The sequence below is a fragment of the Ziziphus jujuba genome, chromosome 1, assembly GCF_031755915.1.
Source record: "Ziziphus jujuba cultivar Dongzao chromosome 1, ASM3175591v1".
NCBI classification, from domain to species: Eukaryota; Viridiplantae; Streptophyta; class Magnoliopsida; order Rosales; family Rhamnaceae; genus Ziziphus; species Ziziphus jujuba.
This window is the reverse complement of record NC_083379.1, coordinates 46,598,648-46,624,662: the sequence shown is the minus strand read 5'-3', so window position 1 is coordinate 46,624,662 and position 26,015 is coordinate 46,598,648. Positions and strand designations below refer to the sequence as shown.

Below are 26,015 nucleotides of genomic sequence, written 5' to 3'. Positions count from 1 at the left end.
AATCACTTAAAAAAATAGATTTTTCCACAAAAGCAAATTAGATAAAAATAAGATTGATCAATTTCAGAATTTTATGCTTTCGTATTATAATTTATCTTTTTTTTTTTTTCTCTTGAAGATCTTCTGAAATTAAACTATTTTTATAAAATAAAATATAATTTTTTTAATAAAAATAAACATATTATTATTATTATTATTATTATTATGGCTGTGCCTTTAGCCGGCACCAAATGCGTTCTCAACTGGCTTCAACAAAGTGCAAAAATCTAGAAATAAGCAAGCATTTCACACACACACACACACAAATAAAATAAATAAGAAAAAAAAAAAAAAAAAGAGCCTAGAAGTGGGCAAGCTGAAAGCAGTAGTGAAAATCTCATGAAAGAGTTCTGCAATTATAGTCAGTATGGCAATTAGCCCAGTAAAGTAGAGATTCGTAGTTAAATCCTAGAACAGAAAGCATATCCAACATAACATGTTATTTTGCTCACAAATTCATTCAAATGGAACAAGCATATCCTGGCGTGAGACACGGCTCAAAAGAAACAAGGTCATGCCTGGTGCCAAAATTTCCATCTTTCTTCATTTTCCCCGTCAATCCCTGGCATTGGAATCCACAAATTTATACAGGATACCGAACGAGGTTGAAGAAAAGCACAATCAATCAAATGAAAACACTGAAATCATGTGGAGATTCACCATAGAGCACCAGTAGCCACCATATTTGACTTCACAAGATGTGAAGTGGCTGCTATTAGTTCTCTACTCACCATAGATTAGCAAAATCATTTGACATTGCCGAATTTTGTTCCCACATTATGCATCTAACACCACTTGTATGAGAGCACAAAATTGAAAAATCCTATTTTGCCTGTTGTCCAAAATTTTGCAACCTAAACCCTTGTACTTCATATGAAATCTCAAAACCGGACAGGTAAACATTTTGAAGTGCTTTTTTATGATATTTCAGAAACGAAGTATGGGCCTACAGATACATTTCTTTCCTGAAAATTTATTTGCGGAACAAAACCACATTGCATGTGTATACTAAATGTCTGTTGGCAGAAACCAAAGTGAAGAGGTAAGAATTATTGGGAACAGTTCAAACATACCAATTTAGTCGCGATAGGAGTTTCTCTCTCAATTTGGGGTACATTTAAAACTATCTGCTGTGAGGCAATGACAAAGTTATAATTCTTGGTTTACGAGATGCTCCAAACTAAATCTACAATCAAACAAACTATGTGAAAAATTAAACCAACCAACAATTACCAATACTAACCTTCACCTCATGCTCTCTTGCGCTTGAGTGTCTTCAAATTCTTTATGGCATAACTGATAACCTCCTTTAATGTGGCTTTTCTTCCCTCTTTAAAATTCCAAAGTTCAGGAACAACATATCTTCCACTTGGATTGTATTCATTAATTTCAGTCAAGGCCGTAACAACAGCCTTATATATCTCTTCGCCCCACTCCTTCAGTTTCCTTAGCTTCTCATCTTCCTCATTTATTATTTCCTGCATTATATAGCATTAAAGCATATTATTAATCGTCCAATCATTCTTTAATTACTCTTAGAAATTTTCAATTTGTCAAGAAAAAAAGGTGCTAATAATATGTCTGAGTTTTACCTAGCATAAAATAAAAATGATACATTTCTGGTTCAGATGCGTAAAAGGAAATTGAATTTTCAATATCTGAATCTTACCACCCATCAAGCGCCAGGTAAAAAATCAGATCTACTGAAACAAGATATTTTAGCCCATGATGAATATCATGCAAGCATAGCTACCGGCCTACACCTCTGCCATTTCAAACAAAAGGGAAAAAGCTGAGTACCATCTTTCCTCAGCTTTTATCTCAATTACAATAGGGGAACCCCAAAATTATTTATGCTGAGATTGACTCTTCAGGTAGGATGACAAAGAGGTAAAGAGACATCAACAAAATTTTCAATCCACCCAGATTTCCTTTATTGGTAGAACATACATCACAAGCACAGGTACCCTAAATTGCTCCCCAGAACTACAAAATAACTTTATTCAAATAGGTTGGCTACATAGTAATATTTACAAGAAAAGGACAACCCTTGTCGATTGCAACTTCCCAAATAATCCAAGGGCAGAAAAAATCAAAATAAAAGCCCTCTGGTTTCTGCCACAAACTTGTCTCCAGATTGATATTGAGAAATTAAGCAAAACATTGAAAACAATGAGCACAGACATAGTCATAGTAACATCCTAGTAAGCCATCTAAACAACGTTCCATTGCAACAAATACTGAATACATTTTGAACTACAAAATGACCATGAAAATGAAAAATACAAGGGTGTCTGAAAGCATACCTGGTCAATCCCATTAATAGTTACAACCTTGAACGGGTACCAGGTTGAATCTTTCACTTGTTCCTGCCACAGAGAACAAAGAGTGGATGCCTTCAACTGTGCTTCCTCAAGAGAATATCGCTGCTTGCATGTGTTAATAAAGGGCCTTTGGTCAAGATCTCCCATTCTCTTGATCCCAATATTGGTTCGATTACCCAACAGATCATCCAAACCCTGAGAAAAAAGTACTGTACATTATGACTTCTGTGTCTCCTTGTATATATAGGGAAAAGCTAGAACAATTGCAAATGCAAGGTAGCAATTTTTGTCTCTATTAGAGTAAAGTGGGATACATATAGAGAAAATTCATGACTATTTCATGCCTTACTGGTTCTGCTCTGGCCTAAGCCACAGCATTTATGCACAAACAGAAAAACAATTTTGTTCTATGATTGAAGTAAGATAGTAAACCATTGATTGATAGTTTTAACTAACAATTAAGAAGCACAGGTATCATATATAAGCTTTACCTAGCTCCTTTGCCTTCTAAGAAACTAATGCAGCTTGTATAACAATTTTCATATGGGATTTCTGTGTATTAGAAACATCTAACAGAGGGTACATTTATGGTCTATAACTCCCAAAGTACATATTCAACAAAGAGATACTTAGTATGCTTTATTTAATCCTGATAACCATTTGTTGAAGAAACTATTGAGATGGTAGCTCCAGTATAAGGTCCCATAGAAAAGGGAAATATGACAGAACTATACCGCTATTAGTTCTTTACGAGCTTCTTGTAGCTCATCATTGCTCTGGCGCTCTTTAGCTATAAGAGTTCGATTTAGCGACTCCAAATCGTCAAGAGAATCAACTTTCTCATCCAATTCCTCTTTCATTTCTTTCATCTTCTTTTTAACTGCTTCGTCATCTTCATCTCCAAGATGTTTCATCACCTCTAATTTACCTCTTAACTCTTGAATTTCCATTTCCAACTTCTGCTTAACATCAAGCTGTTTTTCTAACTGAAGTATCTTATTCAGGGCTTCCTCTTTCTCCCTCTGGAAAGTTCAATAAATCCTCATCAACAACGGTACAGAAATCATACAATAAGGAAGGTGAAAACATTGATGGAACGGCATATTCACTAGTCAAAGCTAATTCCAAGTGACACACCTTTTGCTCTTCAACCAGCCTTAAGACGTTCTCATCAGCCTTTTTCTGCTCTATCGAAGCCAATTGAAGTGAATTGTTTCTTACATCATTCTAGAAGACAGAAAATGTCAATACCCAACACATAGAGTCATTATATCAAAACACACAATTACTTTGGGGAAAAAAAAAAGTCCTGTATCACTAACATTTAAGTTATAAGACAAAATTCATTTGATTCATTTTCAGTAAAAAGTCAGTGAGATATCTGTTGCTTTAATACAGATATATATAAGCATGCATGAAGGAGAATTTTACTCACTTAAAACTAATGATTGATTAGCTCCCAATGCAAGGATGTAAAAACCACACACAAGTAATGAAAACATCAATAAAAAACTTTAAGTATTGCTAAGGATAAAACAATTAAAAGAGGCGGGGGGGGGGGGAGGGGAATAGCATCAAACAGCGGGTAACAAACATCACTGAATGAGTAGTAAAATGCTAGATTGATTTCAAAAACTATGATATATTCTACCTTTTTCAAATCCTCATCAAGTTTTTGCTTTTCACGTTCAGTTAGTGCTTCACGTTTGCTTAATTCTTTGCTCCGGGCATCAAGTTCCTTTTTTTTGGTCTCCAACTCATAATTCATTTTTTCCTGCTCTTGCAGTACCCTCCGAACATGTTCTCGTGCAAGTCGCTGCATCTTCCTACTTTCTGTTTAAGAATTATAAAATATTCATGTATCTGTAGGTTACCCACACCAGAAGTCATGTATAAAACTTATCCTAGTAGCTAGATGAATATAGCATGGTTTTGGTGTTTGTAACATCACTTTGGGCTCAATGAAACCATAAATTAGTCATTTAAAAAAAAAAAAAAAGGCGCTTGGCCAACTTCTTATTACCAGTTCACGAGCTGGGAAACAAAAACAAATATAATCTCTGAGACAAGTGCAGAGCCTAATTTTTTGGAGCAGCTTTGTCAAGGGAAGAAAACTGAGAATTAAGCTAAGCCAAACAACAGTACATAATATATGCACAATGAAATTTGGTATTTTGGCTCTAGCTACACTGCTGCAATTCAATGGACAATCACGGGCATATTACAACAAGAGATATCCAAATTTCCCATCCCAAAGATGAAAGAGACACAGATAAGCAAGTACGGCACAACTGGAACAAACCTTCAACAAAAGCAAGGTGCAGCTGGTCCTTTTCTTCAAGCATTCTACTTAAAGACATAGAATTTTGGTTGTACTTGGACTGTAGCACATCTAAGCTTTCATTGGTTTTATCAATTTTAATAGCTAGGTCAGCCACGACAAACTTGTTGCTTTGAGCTTCTTCCTGCTCAATATCAGACACTGTTCTTAGCTTTCCTCTCTTGCGAAGATACTCCCCTATTGGCCCTTGAGACTCGTAATCATCAGCACGAGCACTCCAACCATAAATATTTGAACCACGTGTTTTCTGTGTATTCCATTCCTCTTTACTGTGACGATTAATCTTAAAATCCTGTTCAAATTCAGTAGCATTCAAAAAACCATTCCAGTCACTGTTAAATTCTACTACAGCCTCTGCAGCCTGATTATTCTCGTTCCAAAAGGTATGAACATGTACTGGCCTGTATTTAGAGAACCTTTTCAACCAATATTCAGAATAACGCATAGATTTTTCATCTTTTGCCTCAACCACTATGTTAACAATGATAACAGTCCAGGGCCACACATATACATCATCTTGCTTCGGATGTTGAGAGACAGGTTGTGGTATAACCGGCTGCTGGCTTTGATCTGCTTCATTTGCTAGGTCTGTCTCCAAATACCTAGCCAAGGCAAGGTGGTCGGCCTTTTGTTTCCCACTTCTGTTAGATGAACCTTTACCCACTCCAGAAGCATGTTGAAGCAGATCCTTATATTTGTAATCTTGTTTCTTCTTCCCAGCACAAAAAGGGCATCTAAGAGTACCATTAGGACCTTTGACTTTGTATTTTCCAGCCCTCAATTGCTCATACGGTTTCTCCACATGTTCATGGATCTCAGAATCACTGAAGTCTGACTCTTCTTCAGAGCTGGAGTCCATCTAACTTAGATTTTGAAATCTATATCAAAAGGATGAACTTAATCAACAACTATATAAAAATTAACAAGATCATCAAAGTTTGCAAAGTTATAAGAAAAAGCTTTTACCGAAAGATTCCACACTAAAAGATTAAAAATTTTAAAACCATTGAAAAAAAATTTGGAACAGCGGATATAAACTTGGGATGCTATTGACTTCTAATCAAGAAATGCATATCATCTTCATTAAATTAACGTCGCATGGGAGAGATATTATAAGTTTTTAGGATATTCTTTTTTATGTATTTTCCCCAAGCATATAGGGTATATCAAAACACTTCGACAACTTAAAATAACACAAAACATAGAACAGACAGACGAACATTTATGAGCAAGCAAAATGCTGTTTATCTACTATTTCCTTCACTGGAAATTTAGCCAAGTCATTCACATAGCTCTATGTTTTTTCAGGAAATACAATGGCAGAAAAATCCAGTCAACTTAAAGCAACCGAAAGAACTACTAAAGCATTTCTATTCATGAAAATGGTTATTCTCCAACCTTCACAGGAGCGAAAGCAAAAAAATGAATTCCTCAACCACCTAACAAGTTCCTTAATCACGCACAGGATTTCAAGTCTACAAGCAGATAAAATCTCTACGCATGAAAATATTAAATTCTTCATGACATAAACATAAGCACACTAAAAAAAGAGCAAATATTTCAAATTTCCATCATATTCACTGCAATGCAGGACCGCATTTTACAGAGAACATGCAGAGAGAAAAGGAAACTTACATGATTAGAAAGAAAAGAGAAGAGCGAGAGAGCGCCTTTGGTCTTCTTCGTCTTCCTCAGGTCTTCTGAGAAAACTGATCACAGAGTATGCCCTAACCCAGACTGGCTTTTCATCTTCCATAAAATGGGAGAAATAATCTGTACCCGAGTCTATCCACTCGCTAAATGCGATTGGCACTAGCAAGAGAAAATCAGATGACCAGATGAAGAGGCAGAAATTCTCCCCTATAACCGTAGCTCCACGTTAATGTTTCTGACGTGGTACCCCAACCAGTTGGATTGTTGCCATTTCACCAAAATAAAAATATATAAATAAATAAATAGCCTTGCTTCTTTAATTGATTAAAACTTCCTTCTCAACTAGTGGCTTGGCTGATCTATGATAAGAGAGATTTTCTTGAGAAATATAGGAGAAAGAGAGAAAAAAAAAAAAAAAATTTACTCTTTTTTTTTTTTTTTTTCCACATTAAGGGGACAGAAAAATTTTAGTGAGGTGGCAGTGTCTTACTGGTCTGAGTACCACGTTAGAAATGTCGACGTGGTGTCACGGCTGCAGGGAAAAGTTTTCTCACATATAAATGGCCATGAGAGTGCACCTGATCAGGTAGGGAGTGTCAAATTTTGCACTCCGTGACTCCAGTGGGCCGGTCTGACTTTCAAATCAGACATTGTTGTATGCACAGAAGTTTGACACGTGTATGTCATGTCAACTACAACGAGGGTCCTAGTTAATTTCCTCTTTTTGACATTGATAATAAGAAAATATTTTGGCATCCTTGACTTTTTATCTCTCAAGTGCCACACAACAAGTTCAAATTAGTTCCAATAATATTTTAAAAAAATAAAATAAAATCCAGCAAAATCAACAATTATTGCTGAATGGCAAAACAAATACATGAAAAAGGAATTGGGTGTGTCAAACAAATCCTACACTCTTCAAAGCAAGTGCATGTGCAATGTGGGAGAGCATAATTAGTTTGGGTATGAAGAAAACCAAGCCTCTACTTTAACTTTTCCCAATTCCCTTTTTGTGGGTTTTAATTTCTTCATACAAAAATTCATTACGTACAGTGAAAAAAGTGATAATATTGTGGATGGTAGCTAGAGCAAGAAGATAACGTCAACTTTGTCAAATATATATAATGTATTTTTTTATTACTACAACTCATCTAAAGAGCCTTCATAACCAAATATATATATATATATATATATCATATCAGAGGAGAACCTTTTTCAAGCTCTCTCTTTTTTTTCTTTTTTCTGCTTTTTGAATCTTCATTTTCCACCACAAATAAAGAAGAAAATAATCAAATTAAACTTCATTTTAATGCCCTGCCGTAGAAAAAGAAAGTTGTTAATTTTTCAGGCATCTTGGACTGTGCCTCAAAAAATTCAGAAAAAAGAAAGAGAACATATCTAATATCCAATTATTGCAAATAAATTCGGAATTTATAATAGAAAAAGTAGGGATTCAGGGCGTTCTACATGGTCATATTAAAAAAAAAAAAAAAAAGGTAAGCAGAAAAAGAGAATTAAAAAGGGAATTTGTTCCCCCTATCATCATTATTCATTATTCCCTTGAAAAAAAAAAAAAAAACTCTTTTAATCGGGATCATTTTCCAATTGGTTCCCCCTACAAAAAAAATGGATAGTTTAGAGATAGATAGATAGATAGATATATGGTTCAAACATTATTCTCATTTCTTCGGTTGATATCGAAACCATTAAAAGCAGTTCTCCAATTAAAGCCACTGTTAAAGCGCACACCAATAATAATATCAAATTAATAATATTATTATTATTAATTCTTCAACTGGCTGGTTTCGATATTATATACGCAACCATGCATGCGTTATGTCGTTTTGCGTAAAACAATATAAAGTTTCTCTCCAAATTATGCAGGTAGCAGACTAGCAAATATTATATATTATATATTAATTGCTGACATTGGAAAACATGCTATTTGGTTGTAGTGAAAAAAAAGGACATGGAAAATTATATGCATGATTGCTTTTGCTATTGCTTAATTGTAAGCTCCTAAATAAGTTTCATTCTTAAATAAGTTTCAATTCTTTATTAAGTAAATTTGTTTAAATATTTTTTTTGGCTCATTAATTACTTTCAAGTGTTTTAGGTGTAGTGAACATTTCATTCTGAAGTAATATATATATATGGTTATCTATATGTATTCTATGTATACCAGCAATGTCCTTCATTGTATACATGAGCAGAAGAAATTTTTAAAGTTTTACATTTTTTTCCCACCGCCCAAATTTTCTCTCTTCTTATGTTTTTGTTATTATTAATTATTATTATTATATATTATTATTAATATTATTATTTTGGCTTTGCAAATTTGACTGTGAAGAATATATTCTTTGGTGATATAATTTATCTTCCCAAAACCAACTTTTCTTTTCTGGGTTTTATATATATATATATATATATATTTTTTTTTTTTTGAAAAAAAAAATGATACCTACTTAATTTCTTCTGGAAAAGAAAAACCTATATAGAAATCAAACACAATAACCATTTCAGCTGTTGTGGCATTTACAAAATAAGGGGTCCACTCTTTAAGCGGAAAGATACTCTTTTAGACTTGTGTTTCTCCATTAAAATCAATACAAATTTTTAAAATTTTGTTTGTTTATATGCTTTGCATCTTTTCAAAACTATATATATCATGAAGCATCGGCGAAGTTTCAGTGGTCGGAAACTGCGTGGATTAGCATCTTTATTCATGTAAAAATAAAATAATTGTATACATGTTACGAAGTAACAGGGAGTGATCAAGTCACAACTTTACATAAAAAGATAATAGAGAGCAAATTTATTAATTATTAAATATATTTCTATAAATTCATAACCAACCAAAGATAAAAGCATAAGGATCACCAACCCTGATTATGTTTTCGATATATATGGGGAAAATAAAAATAAACATGAAATGTATACTTTAAGAAATGATGAATTTGGACCACTTGCCGTAGGAGATGTGTAACATGAAATCCATATCACTAGAGAACAAAAATGTCAGCTCAAAGTCTCAGTTATTTTATTCCCCTTCCTTATTTGCTGTCTACATTCATTTAAAATTAACTCTTTTTTTTTTTTTTAAATCTTTTTTGAGTTTTTAAAATTTTTACATTTTTGGAGAAACTTATAATAAAGAAGATGTTCAAAATAAAATAATCAAATTCTTAACACAATCCACCAACTCCAAGCCAAAGGTTGTTTTTGTTTTGTTTTTCGTTGCAGTGGAATTTACCAATTTGTCCTCCATGGCTTCACATAAACCCTTCTTCAATGTGGGAAAGCACAAACTACTAACAATGCGCATGGCCTACTCAATTATTGAGTGCTAGGAAACTGTTAAGTCACTGACTGAGTTTGAAAAAAAATATTTAAGAGAATTGAAAAATGGAAAACTTGTACAGAAGAGAAGGAAACCCATGATATTCATGTCCCATACCATATGTTAAAAGCTTTTCTATCCAAGAGAGAGAGAGAGCGAGAGAGAGAGAGAGGGAGGCCCAATTGTCCAAATGCCAAATGCAAATTTTCTTCCACTGTCCCACTCGCATACATACACCCTCCACTTCAAAAGCCCCTCTCCTCCAGCAGTTCCACCCACTAACTTTATTTTTTCCAAGGATTTTCTAAGTCAACTATCTCAAACACTATAAATACCACAAACCCCTCTCACTACACTCTTCAAAGAGACAAAAAAGACAAACAAAGTGAAACTCACAAACTACTTACACCCTTTCTTTCTTCTCTAGCTTTTTTCTTATTTTATTTTTGTGTTCATCAGTTTTTGTTTTGGTGTTGGTAATAGCCAGCAGCTAAGTCATAATGGACAACGAGGAAGTCCCATCTGCACCTTCAACCCCTGCAACACCTGCAACACCAGGTACTCCTGGTGCTCCTCTCTTTGGTGGATTCAAGCAAGACAGAAATGGAAATGGAAGGAAATTGTCCCTCCTCAAGAGCTGCAAATGTTTCAGTGTTGAAGACTGGGCTTTGGAAGAAGGAACACTGCCCAAAGTCTCTCTCTCATTGCCACACCCTCCTGTCTCACTTGCAAGAAAGGTAATGATTTCAGAAACAGAAACTATTATATATAATCCCATATATGTTTTTGTTTTATGATGCTGGATCTTGGGTTTAAGTAGTAAAAGATTTCAGATTTAAGATCAGAGACTGACCCCTTTTTTTTAATTTTTTATTTTTTATCACAATGTGTTTGATGTAATTCATGGATCTTAATGGGGGGAAAAAAAAAAAAAATCCAGGTGGGAGCTGAGTTCATAGGCACTCTGATACTCATATTTGCCGGGACAGCCACGGCCATTGTGAACCAAAAGACACAAGGCTCCGAGACACTCCTTGGCCTCGCCGCCTCCACTGGTCTCGCAGTGATGATTGTCATTCTGTCCACCGGTCACATCTCCGGAGCCCATCTCAACCCATCTGTAACCATAGCCTTTGCTGCGCTCAAGCACTTCCCATGGAAACATGTATACAGAAGTTAATTCTTTATTCTGGTTCGTCTATATGTGTGCATATTTAATGGTTTAGATCGATCTAAACAAGGCTTTTTTTTTTTTTTGGGCTTGTTTTGGCAGGTGCCAGTGTATGTAGGAGCACAAGTACTGGCATCGTTATGTGCAGCATTTGCACTGAAAGGTATTTTCCATCCCATAATGGGAGGGGGTGTGACAGTACCTTCAGGGAATTGTGGTCAGGCTTTTGCTTTGGAGTTCATCATTAGCTTTAACTTAATGTTTGTTGTCACTGCTGTGGCCACCGACACAAGAGCTGTAAGTCCTACTCTCTCTCTCTCTCTCTCTCTCTCTCTCTTCTCTTGTTCATAACTGATATACAATATTATTATATGTGGTGTAATTTTTGACAGCTGAAAAGAGGTTTTATGATGATCACCCAAAAAAAAAAAAAAAGGTTTTACGACTAAATTAAGAAATTTTCAAAGGGAAAGTACTATATATGAATGGCCCATTTTATGAAAAGGTAACATTATTCATGATAGACCGGCATGTTGGTCAGCTGGTGTGCTTTTCGCCGATGTATTTTATATATCTTGTCAATTAAAAGAAGCAATTGGCTATGGGTTGGAAAACTTTGTACTTAAGAAAATTAATTCCAAAAATATGTGAAAACAGGAAGTAATGAACGTGCAAATGAAAGATTTTTGTTTTTCAAATAATGTTTGGCATCACTTGGGATAAACCCATGTGAATAAAGCAAGCTCTGACATTTTCTTGATGTTATAGTGGCTAAACTCACACTGTCAGTCTGTCACACACTCACAAACCGAGGTTTTGATGAATAATTTATATACTGATCTCTTTAAAATGAAAATTATTAATCTAGGACCGACCTTCCAGAGATTTTCCAGGAAACATGATTCTTTCTTTCTTAAACAAAAATTTACTCGACAAGAGTCATCTTTCAAGAGATCCGTGCTATGTTATTAATTATCAAACTACAAGTCCCATCATCATGGTCATCATAGTTGTTGAACTTTATACATCTTGGTTGAATTTTGGTCCACTTGTCCACCACCACTCTACTTACCCATACCAAAATAAATTCCTGAGTCGGACATTACTGGTTCTATAGGCTTTTCCTGTCCCAAGGCAAAATTTATAAGAAGCATCTTCCATTGTCTCCAAGAGCTTGATCTCTTCCTCCACTTCAATAATTGAAGATAATGCCTCTGATACATAAATGCTTGTTGCTTTCTTTTCCCATAACCACACCTTTCTTTAATTCTTCCTCAAAAATATAAAATATAATACCCAGAAACAAAGTCTAAATTGGAGTGTCTAAAATATTCAATAAATAGAATTAAAAACCCAAAAAAAAAAAAATTTAAAAAAATTACCATAATAGATCATAAAAGACGTAGAAAAAGGGAAAAAAAAAAATCTCATCAAAATTGGGCATGTAAAACCCAACCATCATTGAAATTATGCAGGTGGGTGAGTTGGCGGGAATTGCTGTTGGAGCTACTGTGATGCTCAACATACTGATTGCCGGGTATGTCCACTTGAACTCTGGCCTTCTCTGCAGAATTTACTTTCTCTAGAATTCCTTTATAAGTTTTATAGAAGCTTCAAGGGTTTTAGAAACACAAAATTTTTTGAGGTGAGGTAAACATGTAGCCATCTGAGTATTTCCTTCGAAAAGGGAATAGTCATTCATATGTAAAAAACAGAACTCAGTAATTTAATATAAAATGAAAGTTTGAAATAGTTACCATAACTTTTCTTCTGTGTTTATTGTGTAGGGAAACAACGGGAGCTTCAATGAACCCTGTAAGAACACTAGGACCAGCTATAGCTGCAAACAACTTCAAAGCAATATGGGTCTACCTCACAGCTCCAATTCTTGGAGCACTTTGTGGTGCAGGGACTTACACCGCCGTGAAGCTTCCAGAGGTGGGTGATGATAATATTGGTAAACCTTCAACACCAAGGAGCTTCAGAAGGTGAACAATCAACTCCATCATCACGCTAAAATGAATAATCAAAAAACAGCATCAGAAGTTAATGCAAGAAGACAACTGCAGGAAGAGTTCTGACACAGATATAAGGGTTCTGCGGGGTACATACAAATGTCCAAAGAAAAAAAAAAAAAAAAAAAAAAAAGGAATGAGCATCAGTAAATAATCTAGAAAAAGGTTTCTCAAGCCCCCAAAAGAGAAAGACATGTCAAGAACTGAAGATGAGAGTTCATCTTTGTGTACAACTATATACTGGAACTGGATCACAGTGGTATTTAAATAAATGAAAGTGGGAGTGAGGCTTATATTGCTCTCAAGTATAGTTAACCTGGGTTGATTTTCCCTTCCCTAATTCAGATTGATATACTGTAGACTGAAATCTAACCTATCATCTCATATTTCCCACATCCACGAATCTTAATCTCACCATATAATTTACGTAATTGGAGCTCTCTCTCTCTGTAACTAGCTCGGTATGACTCAACGACTTACCCATTAAATCAACACAAAGTGGTACTATATTTGCCTTTCTTTCATCATTGAATACCTCAATTACACTAGAACCTATGAATCCAGTTTCAAATTTCATGGTTAATGAACTTTGCATACTTTTTAATTTCAACTTATGGCTTTCTGGTTAAATATTTCTCAACCTATTTCCAAGGAAAGATTCTAGGTTCAATCTAGGATGTGTGTGGCCACTATAAAAATACCTACCAAGCAAAAGAAAAAGTAAGCAATAAACACCATACCATTTTAAAGTGTTCCACCCCCTCAAATTCGATATCATTCTCACCTACAAGCACCATTAAAAAGTGTCCCGGTACTACTCTATTTTCATTCAAGACAAAAGCATGTTCCGTCCTGTAAACAACTCATCGTGTGGCAAGCATCGCCCTAAAGATTTCTTAAGGTTAGCGACGAAGAATTTGCAGAGACCTTGATGTCCACGCCACTCATACATGTAAGCATAACTTGGTTGCACGTGGCTTGATACTTCACTGACTTTATTAGAATAATCAAGAATCAGGGCCCTACCAGACAATAATGTACCTTTCTGTCTGGTATTCTTAATTTTGGCATCTCAGATTCCTTCGCTTTTGTGCCCAAATTTCCTTCATTTATCTGTTTTGTACATTTGCATGGATCCAGAACATCGACACATCAAACCAATCCTATCATAAAATTCTTTCCATTTTACTATGTACATCCTCTCCCGATATCAATCTACATTGAGTGCTTGATTAACAACTTCAACTTGAGAATATCTGTATTGCACCTAAGAGGTTGACCCTACCCGTTCTAGGATCTAATACACGAGAACTTCTCGCGCAAAAGAGCTAAGTGTGCATTCACTCCCAAAACCAGAAGCCCAACCCTTTCTAAAAGTGATCTTCACTAGCTGTGGATCTATGGTTAGGTCCATCATGGGCACCAATGAAACCACTATAAAAGCTTTCAAGTACTGATGAGCTGTTTTCCGTCACTCGCGCTACCCTAGTTTACTAAAAATTGGTAATAAACCTGCCTTACCACCAAAAATTTATGACCGTATTTCAACTTCTCAACTCATTGATCCAACTCCAGTGTAACTTTCACAATTTTTAACATTCTCATTTCACACATATAGAAGTCAACAAAATTACAAACCCAAATACTCACTTAATTTTGATGCAAACCATGCTGGTAGTCTATATAGTTCGAAAGAACACCATGATTTGAGACATTCGGGCATCACACCTCTCCAAATGCAGGAGTTTTACTCCTAAAGGCTGCATACATTTTCTGTATGTAAGAATTATGCAACGTTACCAAACTAATGTAATATGAAATTCACATAATACATTTCCACAGAACGCAAATTGAAAAACTATTTTTAGCTGAGAACTTCCAGTCTGTCTATCTCATCCTCTAACTCTCTGTGTAACATAGATAATTTATAAAGGGTAGAATTCTTATACATTCTATAAACAAGTAAGAAATAAAAATTTGAGGCAAAATCCTAGTAGAAAACCACAAAAGACTCATTTCATTGGAAAAGCCTCTCATGCTCCTGAAGTTTAGTATGCTGATTTAACATAAACTTGTGGTCCGCACGAATGCAATCGGGATATCAAATAGCTAAAATTAATCGAATAAATGGGGGAAAAAAAAAAAGAATCAGTAAAATTGCATTCTCATTTCCAATAATACATTTCGTGTTCCTACGAATTTACTCACCTAAACTAGAGCCCAAAATACTTGTTTTGTGATCCGCCATGCCCCATTTTTGCGAACTTACGAATCTCTCTTTTATCTGTTAGAATCCTAATATCAAAAATTCCAACTTTTCCTTTCCTACACCTTCTCAGCATCCAAACAAACTTCTTTGCTCTTCCCCAGGCCACAGCCCCAATCAAACCATCGAAAGGCCTCGTGGCTGATCAGCATCGTGATCCCTTTGGCGGGGCGAGAGCTTAACCAGAGACAGAGCATACGAAGCTAAAACCACACCAAGTAGATCCGCGACAGCGTCCTTGGCGGAAGCTCCGGCGGACCTAAAGTAGCCAAGCTCATCGGCGATCTCTTTGGCGGCACCGGCTAACAGGGAGGCGATGGAGCCGACTACGATGTAGTGGCGACGTAGAAAGGGATGAGGGGTCAGAGCGGCTACGGTGGAGAAGAGGAGGTTGAGAGAGAAACAGAAAAGAACGTGGTAGAGCTTGTCAGGGGCTAACCAAGGGTCTTCGTCTCCCATTTTCGTCAGAAAAGCGCCTTTTGTTTGCGAAGAAAACCAAGGCATACACAAAACCTCATACCGAGAAAGCTACAATCTTTAAGCTTGGTCTCAGAGTCTCGTATGAGAGGAGAATACACTACTTTTGGGTTGCTTGCATACCATTTTACCATCATGTGAGATTGGCGTGCAAATCATCTTTCAAATTTTTCAAAAAAAAAAAAAGAAAAAAAAAATAGTTTTGATATTTACGGATAATAACTTTTAGTTTTACTAACAAATAAAAATCTTTGTTAAAGAAAATGATTAAAATTATTGGTCTTTTTTGCCTATGCCCAGGTCATATCCATTTTTAACCCCAAGCTTGTTTGTTAGTTAGGAATACATATATATTTTTTTAATCAAAATCGACCATAGCAATATAAAGCCATTAACTTTGAAATTCTACTAAAACAAATTTATCAGTTTGATCACTTCAATGCACATTACAACAGCGTTGATATCCTTTATATAGAAAAGAGTTATATAAATATAAAGACATCCTTGCTACAAAGAACCAAAATAACCAAAACTTTTGCCACAATAGCACTTTCTCTCCATGTCCTAATTCATCTTGCTAATTAGTTCGTTTATCTCATCCTCCCGATTGCCAGTGTCTCCTCCTTCCTTGTATACTGTTTTTGATCCTCGCAATACTCCTTCAGGTTTGCTGAGTATGAATGGGCATAGAAATGCAGTAACCTCCTTAAAATGTGGACCAACATTGGCTATTTCATTAACCATATCTTCTATGCATATGATGCCATACTTTCCCAGGGCCTGCAAGATATGGAGAAATTTACCGCGTCCTAGAGAAAAACAATGCTGGGATGCCACATTATTCGGTTATCTTCATATATATTACGACCTGGATTAACGAACAAAATACCTGTTCAATAATGTTGTTGTCTGTTAGAGGTACCCTTCGCTTATCTATTTTTGCATGACCTTTCTTGTAAATCAACTCCCTCACGTTCTTAAGATTAGGGTACCTTCAAAACATACAACATCCTGTTAGAACAAGGAACCATGATCCTTAGTTATAAAAAATAAAAGGGCAAAACAAAATGCATGAATGATTGGTCAACATTCTTTGAGTTGAACTTGGAAAATGTTAATCCAAAGATTAGTTACTTTAGTGGGGCTCTGTTAACCAGAGACCAATTACCATGAATTATTAACTATACGCCCTTGAAAGGCTAACATTATAATCATATAAATCATGCGTCTCAAAGCTAAGTGTGTATCCAACCAGAGTTTTCAGCTTTTGTTGTTCAACTAATGCGATGCTAAATCAAGATCCTATGAACCAAGGACAGTAACAATATAAACTAACATTTTCTCCATGAACCTGTTGGAAAGATGACAAGTAGTTCCTACTTAGTTAACAACTCCAATTATTTTTTTTTTTTTTTCTCCCATATTCCTTTGAACAGGGAATTTCCCTGCTTTTAGGAAAAAATAAAATAAAATTTGAATTTAATGCTTCATTTTCATGATCAACCCATTAGCTGGTTGACCTCCAGTACAATATTTTCGCAGTTAATTATGTCAGATTACAAATAAACCTATGAAAGAATGACAACAAACTAAAAACCCAAAGCTTTGAGCCTCATACCCATAAGTAACATACGGCTCCACCCTTTGCAGCTTTTCTATAACTCCTGCATTCACTTTGACAAAGACAGCACTGAAGATTTTCCTCAATCTCAAGCTGTATAAGGTCTTCCTAACGGCTGGATGCATGTCATTTTTTCTAAAAATAAAAGGGCAAGAGATTAGAGAAAAAAGAACTGATAAACAATATACAGAGATTTAAAGCTTACCCCTGTATGCGAATAATGAAAAGTAGCTTTGACTTTGGTGTCAACAATGCTGCTGGCCTCTTTCTCTTTACCCTGTGTTTCAGACGGATTAGGTCCAGTTCCTACATAAACGCAGCAGATGAGAATTACTGACCCAAATACTCAACAGAGCTTTAGCAGCCTACTTCTAATGAGTCAAATGGGGCTATAGCCATAACTCACATGCAATGCAAGTTCTAGCTCATAAAACTTAGCATACGAATCACTCTTTGACAGTTATACACATTTGAAACGTTGTCTAACTCATTATATCCACACAGATAGGAAACTGCACAAAAAAATCTAAAAACTTCAACAGAACGAAAAGCCCAATTCTTACACCAGTGGATAATTTTCTGAAAAAGAAAAACCAAACTTTCCTATACAAATGCCCTTCTTCTTGGTAATAAATTTTTATAAGCTACTATTACCAAAAAGGGTCTACAGCTATGAGATTCAATAGCAACAAAGCCTATAAGGCGTTAATTTACAACGTTTAGGCACTCCAAAGTATGAAACATACAAACACCAAATACGAATTTATTTATTTATTTATTTTGCTTAAAAAAAGTAGTAAGAATAGAGTTACCTTGGAGCGGAACTCTTTGATAAACTCCTCGGGCTTTTTGATGGATTCATGCTTGTTCTTCTTGTATCCGAATTTCCTCTGCTCCAATTGGTCCTTCCTCCTCAGAGCCAATACTTCAGTGCTCTTTCTTTTCTTCAATATAACCTCCGGTATATATGTCAACGGCTTTGCCTCCTCTTCCGCCATTTATTTCCTATTCCTGAGAAAAATATATATATATATAGAATACCAGCGATCAAACAGATTTCCAGTCTCTCTTATATTTTCCTAATTCCTTTCTCGGAAGACAAACAGAAGCTCAAATTGAAAACAAAAAACCAGTAAGAAATAAACAAGAGTGAAGAAGAAGGTTTACCGGTGTCGGAGATTTCTCAGGTCTGATTTTTGAGGAAGCAAAGAGTGGCGGCAGGGTTTGGGGGGTTTTAGACCTAGTCCTCGAATTGTTTGTGAACTGACAACCGGATTAACCCGTTCAGTCGAACCTGTGGCGAACCTTATAAATACTGCATGCCCCTGTGTTGGGTTTTGACCCGGTTAAATAATTTTATTTTATTACTATTATTATTTTTTCCGAAAGGCCTGTTAAATAAATCAGTGGGTGTATCGATTTCACTATTAATACTTTTCAAAAAAAAAATCTTTTTCCTATTTTTTGAAACATTTTACTGAATAACTACCTCCTTTGCAATTCATTTTTTTGGTAAAATACCTTGCAATGAAATATGAGTTGAGAAATAATATTTTTACAATAAAATTTAAAATCCTCAAAATACTTATTAAGTTTATTTACTAAATGGTAAAGCAAATGATACATGATAATTTTTAATCAATTTATTTATTTTATAATAAATTGGTTTATTTTATAATCCTTTGACCATTTGAGAAAAAAAAAAAGAACTAAGTTTCCAAAAACATTCAAAGCAAATAACTAAATTAACAATTGATTAAAACTAATTTGACAATAATATATTTAAGCAATCAATTATTAACTTTCATATTTAACACGTGGAATATGTTGTGTGTGATGTCTTATTGTAAAAGACAAAAAGAATACTAAATATTGCACATCTCAAACTCAATGAAAAATTTTAAAACTTTTGGGTTTTGGGTTTATAATAAATAAATAAATTATTATTATTTTTTATTTTCGTATAGTGAACTTTATTATTAATGGATTCGGGTTCAACCGGCCCAACCATTTAAATGAAAAAATAACATTCCACTTTACAGAATAAATAATAAAAAAAGAGAAAGCGCCAGCTGTCCTGGTTGAAATGTATGGCTTGAATGGCGTACTGTCATTACTTTTGAGAGAATTTGATAATAAACTTCAATGTTAATCAAAAGGGCATATGAGTCCAATGAGTACAACCACCAAAGCAACTATGATTTAACGTTGGAATGAAGATCGCGGGGGATCTGATAAATAATATTGAGAAGCACGCAATTTGCCAAATTGCCGTTGAGGCTTTTAGAGATAGAGAGAGAAATAGAGAGAGAGAGCAGACCATCTGTCTCTTTCTCTAAACAACCTCCTCAATTCTTTACCTTCTTTCCATTTTTCTCTGTTCCATCTCCGGCGACCAGGAAGAGGAAGAAGAAGAAGAAGAAGAAGAAGAAGAAGAACCGGTAATCAGGAATTTCTGAAAGATCGGTCATTGTTTGCTGTCGGTGTTGATATTGTTTTCTGGTGTCGTCCATGGAACTTCCTAGCTCATGGGATGCCCTTCGCAAGCAGGTACTGATTTCATCTTTTGTTTTTCTTTTTTTTTTCATTGCTGAGAAAAATATTGAAAATTTCTCTTCTTTTTTTTTTTTTTTTTTTTTCTCTAAATCCTAATTGTTCGTCAATCAAATTCCGCGAATTGTATCGAAATTGGAATATTGTTCTTTTTGGTTTTTCCAAACAATGGTGTGCGGATCTAGTGGATGTTGTGGAGAGTGAAAAATATTTGAAGTTGTGTAAGATCATTATTTTTAATATATATGTATGTATTTTTTTTTTTCGTGTTTTTTGTTTGGCAAATTATTGGATTTGAGTCGTGTGGTCTGTGATTAGACGTACTGATTTAGTAAATTCGTTGGTTTTAGAAAATGATCTGTATAGTTTGAGTGCCGATTGGAATAATAAACCATTACTAATATGAGAAATTGAAGATACATTGATTAATGAAAGGTGCTTTTTCTAAGTTTATTCTTCCATTGAGCCGTAAACAGTAATGGAAAACATTCATGTTATAAGGAGTTGGTAACCAGAAGTATGGCAGATAGAATGCTTGTCAGTCAAAGGCCAAATATGTAAATGAGGTGCTATTGCAATTGCAAGCCGAAGTTTATGAGGAACTTGAATGGAGTCATGACTTGAACTAGGCCTAATGATAAGCATGTCTCAGATCTTGGACTTGGTTCTTTTCCAATTTGCATCTTGTAGAAAACTTGTTGCACCTTTACCATTTTGTGAATTTTTGTCCTTTCATTGATCTGATATTGAAGAAAAATGTACTTTTTCAAGACATTGTTGAAGTGTAAACATTAATGATTTGGTTCTCAGTGCTTTCTCTAATACACCAAAACTACATTGTTTTTGCATCTAATTTTTATGCATGTCCAGAAAAGTGGGTGTATTGTTTGCTGGTTCCCAGAAATTGTTTTCCTAATGGCCTATCTTGTGCATTTCCTTGTTTTCAAAGAGCTATGCCTATGGATGTCCCGCAATAAAAGAAGACAAAAAACTAGGCAACCTATGCATTAATCTTTCTTACAATTGCAGGCAAGGAAACTCGAAGCTCAGTTGGATGAGCAGATGAATTCTTATCGCAAACTAGTTTCAACAAAGGGATCTGGAAAAGTTGATGCTGGCGAAAATGATCTTGAATCTGGCATAGACAAACTGTTGAAGCAGCTCCAACAAGTAAATTCCCAGATGCGAGCTTGGGTTTCATCAGGTGGATCAGAAATGGTTTCTCATACCTTGACTAGGCATCAAGAAATTCTTCAAGATCTCACTCAGGTATTGTGACTTCTTAGTTAATAATTAGAAGCATAGAAATGAGGTTTGCTCGCAGTTGTTGTCTCTGTCCCGAGCCACTTGTTACTGTTTAAACTTGCCTCAAAATTGTCTGGTGTTTCTTCACTTAGGTTGACACGCACTCAAGGCATATGTCTCATGAGCACTAAGTGCCAAGTTTATTTAATTGTTGTTGTGAAAATTTATATGATTATTTATAGTACTACTTTCTAAATGAAAATACTTTCTTCTTTGATCTTTTTTGTTAGCCTGAAGTTGTATAAAATATGGGCTTTTACGTTTTATCCCTTCTTTTGACACCAATAAGTATTAGAGAAAGAGGGTATAAACAACTCCTAAGCCCAATTGTGTTTACTTTTTCTCTTGTCTTGTCTCCTGTGACATGGGAAAGAGAATGATCTTTCTAGATTCATTATTTCAAATTCACTTCAAAGCTGCAATTGAGAGCTCTGGAGTGGGGATGCTTAACTGCATCTGATTCTAATTTTCCCTTATGTAAAAATCTTTAGAAAAAATATATACCATTCTAATTTTCCCTTCTGTGAAAATCTGTAGGAAAATATATCATATTTTTATAAAGGATATGCATGTTAAATTTTGCCTCATGCTATGTGCTGTTTTTACGATTCATTTCTTTGCTTTTTAAGTGCTTTTACTATAGAACTGTATGGAGGTCTTATTTGAATGAACATGTCAGTCCTGAACTTGCTGTTACTCATGGTTGAAGAACAGGAGTTTTATCGTCTCCGGTCCAGTCTTAGAGCTAAGCAAGAACATGCTTCACTTCTTGAGGATTTTAGGGAGTTTGATCGAACAAGATTGGACTTGGAAGAAGGTGTTGGTTCTCCTGAGCAAGCTCTCCTAAAAGAGCATGCAGCTATAAGCCGAAATACAGGACAGGTATATGAAGTTAAAATTATACCCTATTTTTATGTAATTAAAACACATTTCTTCTCTTCTCTTTTTTATGTTTATTCTTTCTTGGTCCGAGATGGGGCCTGGCCCCTTAATATTACAAAAAGAGCTGCAAGCCTAAAGAGTTAGATTATGGGATAAAACTTAGCAGTTATCGGAGATTTTAGTATTCAATTGGCAGTTACTGGTTTTATTTCAAAGCCTCCTTCCTTTCTCATGTTGGTCAATTCCAATGCCCTGATATTAGGAGAGTTGTGATGAGAGAACAGCTACTATAGTTTAAGTTATATCTTTGGAGTAAGTTGATACAGTTAACAATTGTCATGATGATCTGTGATCTAAAATTGAATATGACTTGAGCTGAACAACATGAAGATTTTCATGTAGTAAGGCTGAGATGTATTAGTAGGGCAAGCCAACTTACTGGCAGTAATGCACCCCTTCAATCTTTCTAAATTAACAAACTATAAAATTTGATTTTGAGAAAAGGGAAAGAGTCAATCATGCAACTTCTGTAAAGATTGACAAATGAATTTTGGTATACACTGGATCCATAAAATGTTTCTTGGTTAGTTATATACCTTATCTTTTTCACTGGGATAACAATCTTAAAAGGCGGCTTGAAATTTGAATATCTGTTTTTCTTATCATGTGGGTCATTCATACCTGGAGACATTCAAGAAATTTCTGATTGTTGTTGTACAAGGCAAAAGTCCAAATACGAACTGCCAAGCAACAAATTTAGTTCTAACTCTTGTTCTGCTGTTGCAGATGGATACTGTCATCTCTCAAGCTCAAGCAACGCTAGGTACACTCGTCCTTCAACGGTCAACTTTTGGTGGTATCAATTTAAAGCTCAGCAATGTTAGCAGTCGCCTTCCAACGGTATAGAACTTGTTTACACAATTGCTGTTTTAATTATTTTAAAGTAGTGAGACATCATATTGGATTTTGGCTAATGGCTTAAGAAACAGAGTCATTCCTTTCTTCTTTTTAAATTAACTTGGGAGAGTTCGGATGCAATGAAAAATTGGTTACATGCTATAATCTGTGATAAATGGCTTCAAACAGAATGGTAGTTAATGAATTTTAAAAAGCGATGGAACTGCCTTGTGTAAACATAGCGAAAAAGAAATATATGTATTTTCAAGAAGAATGCTACAAGCGATGAAGGGTTATATTCCCATGGAGTGCATGAATTCCTTGTCATCTTACTCTAATACTGCAATTGTATCTTGAGTTGACTGCAACTTTGATATGATGTGGTGCAGGTAAATCATCTTCTTTCGGCAATAAAGAGGAAAAAGTCCATGGATACCATCATACTCTCTCTTGTTGCATCTGTATGCACGTTTCTCATATTTATCTACTGGTTGAGCAAGTGAGGATGTGATCGTGTTTCTACTTTATGCTTGTGGTGGAATTGCTGAATGCTCCGAGTTTGATGCTCTTTCCTGGATTAGGAGGTCGTCTTTTGTTAGCCTACGGTGGAATATATTCTTGTGGATAGTCCAATATACTTTCTTTCATCTCTGTAACAGAACGGATTGCCTAGTACGGCTAAAGGTTACGCAAAGACAGGATATCAATTTGATCCCTTCTATGGTACAAAATATATCATTTTTTTGTTTTTTTTGTTTTTAAAGGTAATATGGCATGGCCTTGACAGCTGAAATGAAAGGTATGGGAATTAGTCTATAGTTTTTGCAATTCAGAATCCTTTAGATATCAATTGGATTAAATTAAAAAGTAAAGATAATTGCTAATTACTAATGATTATAAAACAGATATGATGTTTTGGCTGGGGAGTAGCCAAATCACTTTCTGTATGAATTCAAAAAAGATGGATGTTATAAGTGGGGTGGAAGATTACGGCTGCTTTTATAATCCTGATTAGTCGGGTCATTACAATGTTCTTAGATAGTGATGCGAACGGCCATGTCTTCCGCTAAAAACTAGAAGCAACTCAAACACTGGTTTTTACAGAATTAACTAGACAAGGAGACGTTTTTTTTTTTTTTTTTTTTTTTTTTTGGGGGATAATGACAAGGACACATGTTATCAATGATTTGAGTCCAATTTCATTTGACAAAACAAGCAAAACCGAACAAAAGGGAAGCATGTTGGGGGGCCCTGACAAACGAATAGAAATGAGAAAGAAGAACACTCGGAGCCAATCGCATCTTTTTACATGTTCATCTTCTTTCAAAACATAAAACCTTCGTTTAAGTTCCATTAATGCCTGTCAAATATAAATGTAACAAAATTAAATCCCCGACGAAAATCTCAACTTGGAATCCCCATATACCTCAATATCAAAAAATAAATAAATAAAATTCATTCAAGTTTTAATTATTTAAAACCAAAAAAAATAATAATAATAGTAAAGAGAATTCTCAAAGCTTTTTGGGTTAAACATGTATGTAGGTACAATCAAAGATTTGCACCAGTGTATAATATATTGTTTTCAAATCCCAAAATTGGATTTTGCTTATTGGATTTCGGAAAGTGGAATTAAAATTATAATTAAAAAAATTCTCTTACCTTACTAAACAGCTATGTGAAAAGGTACGTGTCCCCAACCCATTCGTCCATCTAAAACCCTAAAAGCTCAAAAAGCAGAGTTTTTTTTTTTTTTTTTTTTTTTTTTTTTGGGTTTTTGTGGTTGGGCATAAATAACAAATGGTTGTGGTTTGGAGCAGAGATTCTGATAATACGCCAAGGAGAATAGCTGGGATGGACAATCGGATCACAGTAATTTTAAAAGCCTGACAAAAAAAAATCCTCCATCATCATCGCTGTATTTAATTTATATCAATGTTCCTCATCGTTTCTTTTACCATCAATGCCGCAGAAGAAATCTCGCTTCTTCTTCCTCGTCGGGAAACTAAAATTACAAGTTTTAAAAGCTTGTTTTGCTCTTCTTGATTTTGCATATTCCTCAATATGTTTGCAACGATATGTTATATATTATAATGGTAAAAAGGTTAGCGATTATATATAATCAAAAGGCATAAAGCTTTAACGGTTAGATGGAATGGTTTGGGACTTGGAAAAGAATATTGCTGTCTCTTGGAACACTATGGATGCAATACCAATACTAGTAATTGCTGAAGCTGTTGAGAGACTATCATGGAGAACTTGGTTTTGCTATTTTTGGCTATCACTGTCATGGAAATGAGTTTGCCTTTCCTGGGGCTAGTTGTTGTTCTTTTTTTCTGCTTAGAAATGTATGTACATTGAATATAAATATAGAATATACATATATATGTTGGATTTTATGCACACATATATATATATATATATATATATGAAAAATAATTGCAGCATTTAATGGAAATAATGTTGGGTTAAAATGACTAAAATCAGTGTGATTTGCAAAATGTTTTAATTGAAGGATATATAATTACATGATGAATTTAGATACAGTGGCATGTATTCTTGTGGGTGGTCCAATATACTTTCTTTCATCTCTGTAACAGAACGGATTGCCTACTGCAGCTTAAAGTTTACACAAATACAGGGATATCAAATTTACCAAGAAATACAGGGATTAATATTAATTTGATTTCTCCTATGATAAAGTATATCAATAATTTATTTTTATTTTTAAAAGATAATAGGCCATGGCCTAACAACTGAAATAAAAGGGAAAAAGGAAACGAATATACTATTTAGAAGTCTTTAAATGTCAATTGGATTATTATAAAAGAGATATAATGTTTTGGATGGGGAGTACTAGCGAAATCAATTACTGTAAGAATTCCTAAAAGATGGATGTTATAAAGTGGGGTGCAAGATTAAAGCCCTTAAAATCTTTACAAAAGATCATGTCTTCCACTAAAATATTATAAGTAATTCAAACACTGATTTTTACAGAATAAACGGAATCTTTTACCAATGAATGATTTTAATCCAATTTATTTGACAAAACAAGCAAAACCTAACCGAAGGTAAGCATGATATATAGAAGGTTATCTTTGCCTTCACAAGCAAATATAGAAATGGAAAAA

At 34.7% G+C, this 26,015-nt stretch overlaps 5 protein-coding genes across 11 annotated transcripts; 2 read left to right on the top strand and 3 right to left on the bottom strand.

Annotated features, from left to right (window-relative positions):
- Positions 1–365: 365 nt before the first annotated feature.
- Positions 366–6,635, bottom strand: LOC107409102 (factor of DNA methylation 1). Of its 5 annotated transcripts, none has more exons than XR_001580739.4 (9): positions 6,340–6,619; positions 4,666–5,582; positions 4,015–4,196; positions 3,501–3,590; positions 3,098–3,385; positions 2,346–2,558; positions 1,283–1,517; positions 1,113–1,169; positions 366–601 (listed from the first exon to the last, which is right to left on the bottom strand). XR_001580739.4 is itself a non-coding variant. In XM_016016544.4 (8 exons), the coding sequence occupies exons 2-7, from the start codon at positions 5,561–5,563 to the stop codon at positions 1,290–1,292; spliced, it is 1,899 nt and encodes a 632-aa protein (XP_015872030.3). In that variant the 5' UTR covers positions 5,564–5,582; positions 6,340–6,619; the 3' UTR covers positions 366–601; positions 1,283–1,289. The 5 variants fall into 5 exon arrangements, 2 of the variants coding, with proteins under 2 accessions (XP_015872030.3, XP_060672021.1); XR_001580738.4 differs by having other exon boundaries at positions 1,113–1,166; XM_016016544.4 differs by lacking the exon at positions 1,113–1,169.
- A 3,231-nt stretch (positions 6,636–9,866) lies between these two features.
- Positions 9,867–13,198, top strand: LOC107408991 (aquaporin NIP6-1). Its single transcript, XM_016016431.4, has 5 exons — positions 9,867–10,434; positions 10,638–10,862; positions 10,971–11,165; positions 12,344–12,405; positions 12,656–13,198. Exons 1-5 carry the CDS (start codon positions 10,198–10,200, stop codon positions 12,858–12,860), a joined length of 924 nt encoding a protein of 307 aa, XP_015871917.1. The 5' UTR covers positions 9,867–10,197; the 3' UTR covers positions 12,861–13,198.
- On the bottom strand, positions 11,811–15,752 carry LOC107409011 (uncharacterized). 3 transcript variants are annotated; one of them, XM_025076650.3, is made up of 3 exons: positions 15,092–15,752; positions 14,534–14,656; positions 11,811–12,881 (listed from the first exon to the last, which is right to left on the bottom strand). In XM_025076650.3, exon 1 carries the CDS (start codon positions 15,651–15,653, stop codon positions 15,267–15,269), a length of 387 nt encoding a protein of 128 aa, XP_024932418.2. In that variant the 5' UTR covers positions 15,654–15,752; the 3' UTR covers positions 11,811–12,881; positions 14,534–14,656; positions 15,092–15,266. The 3 variants fall into 3 exon arrangements, with proteins under 3 accessions (XP_024932418.2, XP_024932409.2, XP_015871935.2); XM_025076641.3 differs by having other exon boundaries at positions 14,534–14,643; XM_016016449.4 differs by lacking the exon at positions 14,534–14,656.
- A 257-nt stretch (positions 15,753–16,009) lies between these two features.
- On the bottom strand, positions 16,010–18,570 carry LOC107409000 (large ribosomal subunit protein uL30z). The gene is made up of 6 exons (XM_016016439.4): positions 18,415–18,570; positions 18,060–18,258; positions 17,453–17,553; positions 17,245–17,382; positions 16,516–16,618; positions 16,010–16,406 (listed from the first exon to the last, which is right to left on the bottom strand). The coding sequence occupies exons 2-6, from the start codon at positions 18,243–18,245 to the stop codon at positions 16,191–16,193; spliced, it is 744 nt and encodes a 247-aa protein (XP_015871925.2). The 5' UTR covers positions 18,246–18,258; positions 18,415–18,570; the 3' UTR covers positions 16,010–16,190.
- Positions 18,571–19,426: 856 nt separating this feature from the next.
- Positions 19,427–23,712, top strand: LOC107408708 (Golgi SNAP receptor complex member 1-1). The gene is made up of 5 exons (XM_016016117.4): positions 19,427–19,797; positions 20,830–21,069; positions 21,820–21,987; positions 22,774–22,887; positions 23,274–23,712. The coding sequence occupies exons 1-5, from the start codon at positions 19,759–19,761 to the stop codon at positions 23,385–23,387; spliced, it is 675 nt and encodes a 224-aa protein (XP_015871603.1). The 5' UTR covers positions 19,427–19,758; the 3' UTR covers positions 23,388–23,712.
- The last annotated feature ends 2,303 nt before the right edge of the window (positions 23,713–26,015 follow it).